At 39.2% G+C, this 11,323-nt stretch overlaps 2 protein-coding genes and 1 pseudogene across 2 annotated transcripts in view; 2 read left to right on the forward strand and 1 right to left on the reverse strand.

Annotated features, from left to right (window-relative positions):
- The window catches only part of LOC147329737 (stonustoxin subunit beta-like), an 11,586-nt gene extending 9,403 nt beyond the window's left edge, over nucleotides 1-2,183 (forward strand). Inside the window, exon 3 of the mRNA XM_086290873.1 lies at nucleotides 1-2,183. This exon is cut by the window's left edge and continues 1,193 nt beyond it. The gene's annotated coding sequence lies outside the window, so the exon portion shown is untranslated.
- A 1,089-nt stretch (nucleotides 2,184-3,272) lies between these two features.
- On the forward strand, nucleotides 3,273-8,027 carry LOC147329738 (uncharacterized). Its single transcript, XM_086291020.1, has 15 exons — nucleotides 3,273-3,388; nucleotides 3,555-3,694; nucleotides 3,902-4,127; nucleotides 4,240-4,315; nucleotides 4,438-4,718; nucleotides 4,798-4,836; nucleotides 4,943-5,016; nucleotides 5,121-5,198; nucleotides 5,467-5,672; nucleotides 5,754-5,853; nucleotides 5,951-6,113; nucleotides 6,216-6,322; nucleotides 6,410-6,554; nucleotides 6,692-6,818; nucleotides 7,001-8,027. The coding sequence occupies exons 1-15, from the start codon at nucleotides 3,341-3,343 to the stop codon at nucleotides 7,303-7,305; spliced, it is 2,115 nt and encodes a 704-aa protein (XP_086147146.1). The 5' UTR covers nucleotides 3,273-3,340; the 3' UTR covers nucleotides 7,306-8,027.
- On the reverse strand, nucleotides 6,989-10,694 carry LOC147329739 (uncharacterized; annotated as a pseudogene).
- Nucleotides 10,695-11,323: the final 629 nt, after the last annotated feature.

The following is an 11,323-nucleotide window of genomic DNA, read 5'->3' on the forward strand; positions in this document are numbered from 1 at the left end:
AAGTAAGGATGGCAAAGGGCGACGTTTTCTTCCAAAGAGCTGCAAACATGGTCGACGCCTCATTAGAAGAATCATCTGGACGTTTGTGAGGAACTCTAACCAAGAAAGCAACGTCACACAGATCCAACAGACAGTTTCCATGACTGCAAGTGTTGAGTGGAAAAATGCTACATTGCATTATTGCATCCTCTCACCACAGGAGGCGCTGTTGGCACCACTGATTGCTGATCAGCTGTTCTCTGATGATCTGATTGATACTGTGAATAACGGGACTCACTGAACTCTGTGACACAGTGAAGATTACAGAGTTTAACTTCAACATCTGACTGACGTCACACAGACAGAAGGATGAACCAGTGAGGCACAGAACACAGTTACTGGAGATACTGGATCAGCTCCATGTGAACCTCTGATGGAGAAGCTGCTGAGCCAGAGAAACATCAGGACATGACAGCAGCTGCACTTATCTAACAACATGTAGCAGAGCTGATCTATGTTAGAGGATCTATCACAGCAGCTGAAGCCAAAGTCCAACACTGGATACCAGCTGAGCCTGTGCTGAGTGTAGTGTTACAGGAAAAGGGCAGAAACACTGGTAGCTCCCAGTGATGCTGACTGGGGCACAGAGCTGAATGATGCAGCATCAGGACACTGTTTCAGTCTGACTGACAGAGAAACCTGTAGCTGTATCTACATGTGAGGCAGAGGCCACACAAGCAGCTTTCTATGTTTCACAGTGACTGAGATCTTCAGTGGGGGTGGACATGCTCCTGTACAGACTCTGAGGAGAACCAAGGTGCAGTCAAAGAGTCCAGTCTGTCCTCACAGATGTGAACATGTGCTTTCATCAGGTCTGCTGTCAGCTAGCAGGCTCACATCAGAATCACTGTTCCTGAAAAACACAGTCTGTGTGACATCATCAGTCAGCTGATGGTCCCAGATCTGAATGGTTTCTGTCTCTAGGAAGTCAGAGAATATCACTGAGGTGTGGATCAGGTCTGAGTGAGCTGTGGAGGGACAGCTTTAAACAGTCCACAGGTCTCACGTCCTGCTCAGTCTGGTAGCAGATACCTCGTATTGTTCCAGATGTGCTGACATCAGCAGCAGCACAGCTGTGTGATACCATGAATCTCAGTTATTGATCCAACACACAGTAAATACAAAGATCAGGATTTCTGAGAGTAATCATTATGAGTCTGAACACATGATCACTGAATGTTAGTCTCCACAATAATAAGCTAACACAAGCAAACACAGCTTTCAGCTCTTATTTTGAAACTGGCTTATTTAGAGAGCTGTGATGTGAGCGTGCCTGGCTCTGAGGCACTTGGGTCAGCCTCTGTTGTTTAGAAGTGTTACAGACTGTGAATGACACAGACCTGTCAGTTTCCATGTTTGTCTGTAACACAGCTCAGGGCTCCATGCTGAACGCATCCATCCAGTGTTATTGATCCAGGACTGATACCAGCATTGGGATCAATACTACAACACACAATCACATGTGTCCACGTGATGTGTTTGACCAGCTTTATTCATTAATGATCAATCAGCTTATTTACTGCATCTGAGTCCAGCTTCATTTAAATGATCCAACCATGAAAATGACATCAGTCCTACAGAAGCACTTCATGCTAACAGGAAGTCATTGATTAAGGTGGAATAACACAGAGACACAACCACTCACAGCTAACCTGACCCCACTAACTGCATGTGTTTGGACTGTGGGAGGAAGCCGGAGTACCGGAGAGGACGCACACAAACACGGGAGAACATGAAGCTCTGAAACAAAGATGGTGGATTTGACCTCAGGACCAGGCGGGGTTACGGGGGTCATGACCCCCCAATAATAGATCCAGCTACACTGAAACTGTCAATTTCATTTACTTTTCCTGTTTTAAAGCTATCAGGCTGCTTTGTGGCTCACTCAATACTAAACTAAGATACTTTCAGTGTGAATCATTTGCAGGAACACAGGCAGGATTTAAAGTGCAGAACTTTACAGTCTCTGTCTCAAAGTTGGTCTGAACATGCTAACAGCTCTTTGTTTTTTTCAGTTTTCACTGGTTTGATGTAATGAAAGAAATTTTAAAGAAGCAGACGATTGTTGTTATTTTAGTTCTATAGTTTCATAAATCGTGGTGTGGATCTAAGTCAACATTCAGAATAAATAAGATAATACAGCACTTTGATGGTTGCCTTTGTATTTTCCCAGCAGTGCTCAGGTTGGTTCTCGGCTACATTTACATACAGATGTTAATGTGTTCAGCAGCTGGACTCATCTGAGGAAGGAACATTGGAAAGGTGCTCAGTGCACAACTGCATCACTAATTTTATGTAAGACCCTGTGTTTTATTGTATTTATATATTTGTAACATTTGACTCAAACACTTTTGGGAAGGATGGAAATGTTTTCAGGAGGAAGTTTTTCCTTCTGTCCGACTGCAGTACACACAACACTGCGTCTCCCCCCATTATCACACTTCCTCAGGCTGGTGATGAGCGCCCCCTGGTGTCAGTGTTGATGACGTCATGCACAGTGAAACATAAACAGTGTCTGTTAATAAAAAATCATGTGTCCATTTTCATGTTTGCATCATGTTTCTGTAAAATCATCAGCTGTTTCTGAACCTTCTTCATTGTTTGACTCGTTCCAACAGCTGTGAGCTGTGATGGAGTCAGAGCAGCTTCATCACTGATGTTCAGGTGAAGCTGAACTTAATAAACTGTAGAAATGATCAGGATTCAGGCTGGATGTGTAAAACACTTCTGTGTGAGGTCGCAGTGCTTCATATGTGTGTGTGGGCTGAAGCACACACGTGTGAGTCCTCAGAGGTTTCACACACATCACTGCACACACTTATAATCTATGGCGTTATTTTTGTGCCACTATTCTGAGCGCACGTAAAAAAAAATTGAGCGCACGTAAAAAAAAATTGCAGGTGCAAGTGTTGCATTTTGAGGAGAAATTTATTTTGAGCTTACAAAAGCTGAATTTGAGTGAACAAAATTCATTGCTGCGTGCAAAAAACGTATTTCAGTGTTTGCGCTTATCCATATACACACACAATAGCACCCCCTCTCGCTCAGTTTTTTCATTTGCGCTTGCTCGCAATGTGTTGCTTGCGCTCACAACATTCTCTGCTTCGTACGCTCAACTCTCTGTACACCGTTATAAGTGTGCCACAAAACCAACCAATCACAGACTTGGTTTCAAAAATTCTGATTGGCTCTTACGGTCTCCAATCAGCTCGCTAGCTACTGCTGTCCGGAAACACTGTCCACTCAGCCTCGCTTCTTGCAGATAGAGGGATTTTTGATTTACTCTGCAGCTAAAGAAGAGATGGCAGAATCAAACAATGGCTCCAATAATACTACACCACAGTATCAGGTGAGTTTAATTTTTTTTGTGTGAATTTAGTAATTTGCTGTCCTTTCTGTTTAATATGCTGTGAAATTGTAGTTACAGATGCAGCTGTAGAGTTTAAGCTAGCCTTATGGGTAATTACCAGCGTAGTTGTCTTACTGAGGCAGTGTATCCTAATCATGTTTTTTAGGGTAATGGTGCAGTTGAGTCAGCAGTAAGAAATCTGGTGTCTTTGCTGCTTAACAACATATCCACAAATCCTTCAGGGAGGCCAACAGAGAGTGGGCAGCCGGAGCCTAGAAATCTGACTATCCAGCAAGAGATGACAAGGTTTTTGCTTTTTTTGTGTGTTTTTTTTATTTTAACTTTTTGCAATCTTTTCTGTTAAAGTTATTTGGTTTGTGGATTTATCAACATTGATTTTTAAATTAAAATGTGCTATTAAGGACTGATGTCATATTTAATAACTTTATTAAACAATAACCCTTATGTTATGCAACACTGCATTTTTTAAACTCATGCATTTTCATCCCACAGATCATTTCCAGGATATTTCAAATCACACTTGAGCCGTGGTAAAAAGAGATGTTTAACATCTACTAAGCAGCTTGTTAAGGCAGGCAGTAAGACCACAGGCCTCAGTTTTTATTTGCTGTCAAAAAACACATCCTACACACCTTTGCCAGCTGAGGAGCTTGAACTCCTACAAGCTGGCATGGGGAGACAAACAGTGTCTCTTCCAGAAGATGGTGACCATGCAGAGGTAAGTTTGTGTAGTCAGTATTAAAATCAGTCATTGGCAGACACATTTAGCCTGAATCATATGCCACAGTCCATTTAGTGTTCCATTCTGCTTAACGGTGTTTTTAACTAAGATTTCTAGACTTCTGGAAGAAACCTTTCCAAAAATGGAATATCTTTGTGGAGAATGGCTCTTACATAAGGCAACAGGTTTGTTGTTAATTCAGTTTTTATGTATTTTTTTGGCATTCTTGCGTGCTCATACTGCATTATGATTATGTAGTTGATACTTTTGCTGCTTGATTGTTTATGCTATTTTTCTGTCAATAAAGGTGGCAGTGGTCGACGAAAGCTCACTGTAATTCCACCTGAAACAGAAGGATATTCTGTCAAAACACTGAAAGCTGTGTCAGGAGGTGGCAAATCCACTTTTTACATAGTACCTCTTCAGGAAACATTAGACACATCTCCTCTACCTCCCGACTCACAGCACTTTTCAAAGATGCCAAAGAAGATATGTTACCAGTGTAATGAAGTTATGCCTCTGCAGATGCTTGCAGTACACATCAATATGTGCAAAGGAAAATTCTCTCCTGATGAGACTGATGATGAGGTGAGACAATTTTGATGAAATCAAAATGAGCAATTTTGATTAAATAATATAGTATCACAATTACTGTTTTTTGATTCAGCAGGAATCGGAGTTATGCATTGTGAAAAGCAAATGCAAGGTAAACCTAGCACATTACTAAAAACCATAGTAACTACAATGAATTTTGTATCGGTAATGATCTTTTTCCCACTATGCCTAACATGTACCCATTTTTGGAATTGTAGGTTATTTGTCCAATATGCACTAAGGATTTTCCTGAAGATGAGATCACAGTCCATGCGAGTCTGTGTGGGGATAGGTAATCTTTTTTCAGCCGTTTATGAAAAAATGTTAATCAGTAACAGTCCACGCAAACATATGTATTTTTATTTTATTTTTTTTTAAACTTTGTTTTGTCATCAGCTTTCAATGCATGGTGCCTGAAGAAAATGACCAAACTACAGGGACACCAGCTCAAACTTCAGTATGCACAACAGACAGGTACTTTTTGCTCTATTATAGTTCATATACACACTATTATGCAGAACCATTTGTTAAAATTATCTGTAAGATCTTTTACACAATACCTGGGGTTTAATTTCATATAAAACATTTTATGATCACACTACTTTAAATTATTGTTAAAGGTTGTTGCACAGAACATGCTGCAATAATTTCTAATCACGTTTAATGTGGTAGCCTCTTTTAATCTAAAGATGATTATTTTTCTTTGAGAGCTTAGGATGTTTTCTACCCTGTTTTTGTTAAGCGTGGAAGATGTATTGCGTTGCCTTGAACAACAAGTCGACACCACAACAGAATTTAAGTTGTGTGTGGACAGAGAAGACCTTCCAGACAGAGGCATTCTCCAGTGGCAGAGAAAAAAAGCTGCATCTCCCACCAGTGTTCTTAGGGTGGTTTTCATAGGAGAGGCAGGCGTGGATACAGGAGCACTTAGGAAAGAGTTTTTGAGTGGTGAGTTGCCTATTACCTGTTTTGTCCTAGTGTCAATAAATAATGGATAACTTAAAAATGCGGATATTTTTTGTATGAAAGACATGATTTCAGGTATTGAAAGCAGATTCTTTGAAGGACTTGAGAACAAGGGCAAAAACCCCAAGTATTCTCTGACCGATCTTGATAATGAAAACTTCAGGTTGGTTACATACGAGCTTTGTGTATTACATTTAATACGCATCCGATATTTTTGTAAATGTTACCTGAAAATGAATTATAATCATTTGTCTACACAGAACTGTTGGTGAAATAATTGCAGTCAGCCTCGCCCAAGGAGGCCCATCTCCTGCCTTTTTCAAAGAATGGTGCTACAATTTCCTCTGCTCAGGAGAGGTTGATTTCAGCTGTCTGTCTAAGGAGGATGTTGCAGATGTGGAATCTTCCCTGCTCATCCGCAAAGTGAGCACCTGGTTTAGCTCTGGCACATGATATATTATGAGTATGGTGTTTTTAAACACTTTTAACCTTCTGTATTTCCTCTTTCACATTATACATTTCCAGGTTGAAGATGCAGCAGACATACAGTCTCTGATGATGTGGGCTGATGAAATTGTCAGCTGTGGATACACAAACCAGATAAAGATGGATAGTAAGGAAAGCATGATCCGGTAAGGGAGAAAAAATCAGAGAGATCATTAACCCCCCCCCCCTCCCCAACTAGTTTTTCTTTTTGTTTTTTTATTTTTATTTTTAAGTGCTATTGTCTTACACTCTACAACAAGACTGATTCCAATGCTACAGCAGCTCCGAAAGGGCATGGAACTGTATGGTCTTGTGAAGCTGATGGCTGTAAATCCTGAAGCTTGCCACAGTTTGTTTGTTCCTGGGAAAATCCTCAAAGTAAGTATTAACATAGCAGCTTCAGTCTGATCCAAAGACAGTCCACTTATCTGTACTGTAGTTATCCTGTATTTATTTATTAGTTTTGAATGAACAATATATCTATAATATAATCTACTTTATTTCCTTATTTACAGCCAGACGCTGATTTCATTATGATGAGCTGCCAACCACATTTCAGTGAAAAAGGGACATCTAGGGAGAGAACTGAGAGGAAGATCATAAATTTTTTGCAAGATTTCTTGCAGGAGATTGAAGTATCAGGTACTATATAGTATTAGCTGTATATACCTATAGTATTGTATATATACCGTATGCATCTGTTAAATATTTTTGCTTTAACATGCAGGGCACTAGAAAGTATTCTTAGTTGTTAATTTAAAACATTGTAATCCAGATTGCTTTTTATTTAGAAAAGACTTTAGAAACATTTTCAAACATCACAGATGGAAACACAGGCGGTGCAGGTGGTGAAAAATCAGAGTCTCTTGCTGTCCACCATGTGCTCCAGTGGATGACCGGCCAGTCCCATGTTCCCATCCTTCCTGATGAAAAGAGACATTTCAAAATAACATGCAAGTTTGACCATGAATGTAAGGAGCGGCTGGGAGATCACTCCATTTGTTACCCAGTTGTGAGTGCATGCACTTGTACTGTGACTTTTCCAGTGCAGCATCTGGACACTTACACAGTGTTTAAAACCATAATGAGTGCAGCAGTTAAATATGGTGGTGGATTCCACAGAGTTTAACACATTGTTGTCTTGTAATTTGGAAACTAAATGAGTAAAAATGTTTGTAAACATTAGCTGTTAAGATGTTCGTAGCCGTTTCATGAAAATGACAAGACTTCAAAACTTTGTGTAGGGTCCTACGTTGATAGATAATAAGCAAGTGCTTTGTTTGCTTGTCTACTTGTAATCTGAATGTTTTAGCAAAGAAATCCAGTATTTGAGAACTTAAAAGAACGTTGACTTTCACGTCCATGTTAAGTGTCACTGTTGGTTTGACACCTGTAGCAAGAATTGTATGTACAGGTCACGACCGTGTGACTCAGAATGTTCCAAGGGATTAATAGTTCTCTGAAGCCCCTCCAGGGTTTCCTCATCCAGTGGGCATTCAACTTCAGGAACCACAACTGTGCTGTTAGATTCTTCTTGCAGTACAGCACTCTCCCAGTCAATGCCTGGATCCCGAAGCTCCTTCAAATCCACAAACATATATAATGGTCATTATTCCAGAATAGGTACTTTTGGGAGGAATGTTATTTTGTGTAAGCGTTTTTTCCATTAAAATACAACAATTTAAAAAGAATGCCTTTGTTTTCATGTTCTTCTTACTGTAATTTAGATTAGTGGTAATTGATAAGCAAGAATGTATAAAATCACCAGAAGCATCTCCCAGATGTGCTGCAAGTGTTTTAATTTGTTAATTTCAGAAGAGCAGAGTTAACTGCTAACTAAAATTTTGAAATTCAACATTTAAATTAAAAAAAAAAAAAAAAAATCAGATTATGAGCTGGTACCTCAAGTCTCTCGCCCTCGTCCAGCTCTTGTAGATGTCCCATACACCAGAGCTGTTCAGGAGTGAGACCACCTTCTGTCCTGAGGGGATGATTATTCCATCCTCCAACAAAGGTGACAAGATCTGCTCAGAGTCGAGGGACAAAGATGTAGTGGACACCAAAAAGATGAATGACATCTGAAATGTCAAGCAGGCCATCCTCCTCGAGTGAGTGAAGAATATCATGGTACTTGCTAGTGACTGCAATCCAGACATCACGCCAAAGTCGTTCTACTCTGTAAATACATTTGAATTTGGATTTCAGGTATTTCATGCTTCAAATCAATATCAGAACTGCTACAACAATCTACCCATGCAGTCAATAATAATATAAAAAACATCAAAAGACTAACCTCTGATTGTGGACACTCTTTCCAGATATGAAACTCGCTCTCCCTGTTCCTCTTGTGGCAAACATGAAATGTGCAATGTCCAGGTTTTCTACTCCTTGATCTGCCCTAACCCTATGATAAAAATACATTTTTAAGGAATTTTTAAAGTTTTCTTTAATGATACTTGTTGCTAGCATATAAATTAAATCAGGGCATAAAACCTTGATGGCAAGCCGTGAAGCTGGGCTGATCTCAGGAAAAATGAGAATGCAGTTTTTGCCCTGTTGTTAGTTGCTGCATCCAAGTACAGGACCTGCAGTAAAAACAAATGGAAAATTAAAGATCTGGTTTCAGATCATGTATAGTTTTTCAGTTAATAATGCAGTTTCATAATAAGTGTTCAAGGAATATTGTACGGTTCTACGTTCATAACCATAATTCAAAGCTTGAGTAGTCTATACATCAATATTGGTAGTACTTATCAAAAAATGAAAATGGCCTTTTAGTTTAACCTTTTTTGGTAAAGAACTGATTAGAAATTTAAAAAAATAATAATTGCAAATCGTCCACTATGTTGGCTTGCTGAATAATTGATGTTCATAAAAAAACAACCTAATAAAGCTCTCATTTCAAAACTACCAAATATTCTACATAACAGTTACACTTTTACCTTCCTTGAGTAGCCATCCACTCCACCAAAGATCACAACATTGTACCTGTTTCAGAGGGAAAACAATCTCACTAAGGCTTGATTTGCAGAACATGTAAGACATTGAAAATACATTTTTCAGTATGCACACTTGCCACTGACTTAAACTGGACACTTGTCAGGTGTGCTGAAAATAATACCAACATTTTTATATGTTTATAAGTTCAATGAGACTAAATATTTTAGTTCTCTTGTCATGATTTTTTTTAAGTTTTCTGGAGCACTTAACATATTATGTGTTGATAGGCTTGTTATCATGGAAAATATCGATATACAAAGTGTAAATAACTGCTCAAGAAAATTTACAATTAACAATATTGCTGGTTTTGTTACACATCCTGTATTCCTTTTACTTAATATTACTCTATCAAGTGCTTTTTAAAATATTATAAATACACTGAAAGACCTATCAGATAAGGTTGATTAAAGCAGATTTAAAGTATAACGTGCATCTTTCTGCCCAACTTGTGTTAGAGCTATATAAGTGGGTATTTTACCTTATTAGCTTGTGATTTGTGTCTATGTGGACCAGGGAGAGAGGGCCTCGCACCGAGTAGCTTCTTCGCACAACACAGCCTAGTTCTGTGATCCGTTTGAAGATCCCTACAGCATCAACTCGATGCATGGAGGCCATCATTCTCCACCACTGAACACGGAGACCCATAGAAACCAAATGTCCTTGAACCATTCGATAGCCAGCATTTGGCATCTGATTTTTGATAGCCGATATGATGTTGTCCAGCTCTTGGTCATTCATTGTGCTGTATGTTCCTCTCACAGACAAGTCAAATTCTTGCATCCTCCTGTAGATTGTTCTTCTTGAAACACCAAGACATTTAGCAATGCAGCTGACTGGCAGCTGAATGTCCAACAAATTCTTGAGTCTTTCTCTCTCTAGTACGATTTTGGGGTGGCCAGGTCCCAGACCAACTTCTGTTTCCAGTTCAATAATGGCCACAGAGCTGATGTTAATTTCACACTGAACCAGATGATGAACGTTTTGTAGAGCCTCTGTAATCTCTGACAGACCGCCTATTTGCTGAGAGAAAGATTCAAACAGAACAAGCTCATGACGAGTCAAGAACTCCAAATAATCCAGATTTAGTGGTTGTTGGTTTAAAGCAGCTTCCAGTTTAGAGAGGAGTCTATGCATCATTTGCTGTCTCAGTATGTCCTGTTAAAAGCAGCAAGGAACATGGACAAGTACAATGAAATGATGTATCTCAGACAAAAATAAACAACCCATAAAACAAACTACATGAGGTACATCATTTTTCAAGTTTGCATAGTTTGCAAATTAGCTAACGTCAGTTATCAAGCGAATAATAATTAACAAAATGATTTTATATTACTTACATGTGGCCGGGACATGCTCTTTTCGTGCTGCTATTCAGTATTCGACGACATAAAAGAGAGCTACTCAAGTATAATTTGGAAAAATTAGTCAGTTGGCATGGTTGTATGATGCAACTACATTCTACTACACCAACAATAGTCTTAAAAAATAATATATTTTAAAATAAAATGATTAAAGATATTATCCGCAAATTGGGGGTTAAGAGATTTTAGCTGGATTTAGCTACATTTCGGACAGTGTTTCCGGACAGCAGTAGCTAGCGAGCTGATTGGAGACCGTAAGAGCCAATCAGAATTTTTGAAACCAAGTCTGTGATTGGTTGGTTTTGTGGCACACTTATAACGGTGTACAGAGAGTTGAGCGTACGAAGCAGAGAATGTTGTGAGCGCAAGCAACACATTGCGAGCAAGCGCAAATGAAAAAACTGAGCGAGAGGGGGTGCTATTGTGTGTGTATATGGATAAGCGCAAACACTGAAATACGTTTTTTGCACGCAGCAATGAATTTTGTTCACTCAAATTCAGCTTTTGTAAGCTCAAAATAAATTTCTCCTCAAAATGCAACACTTGCACCTGCAATTTTTTTTTACGTGCGCTCAGAATAGTGGCACAAAAATAACGCCATAATAATCCTAGTTTAAGCTTGTGGATCATATCGGACACATCAGCAGCTCTTTGGAGACAAAGATTTGAGATTTAAGATGAGTCATAGTCTTTCTATCCATGGTAGCTTCCACTGCTGAGGCTCGGGAAACATGAAGAGGATAATTAAGAGCAAGCATCAGCTCTGTCTCATCTAACTACACAGTA

This window comes from Aulonocara sp. 'chitande type north' Nkhata Bay, linkage group LG5, assembly GCF_057382095.1.
Source record: "Aulonocara sp. 'chitande type north' Nkhata Bay isolate Kocher_YH1m ecotype deep benthic linkage group LG5, A_spYH_male_GT1.1, whole genome shotgun sequence".
Taxonomy (NCBI): Eukaryota; Metazoa; Chordata; class Actinopteri; order Cichliformes; family Cichlidae; genus Aulonocara; species Aulonocara sp. 'chitande type north' Nkhata Bay.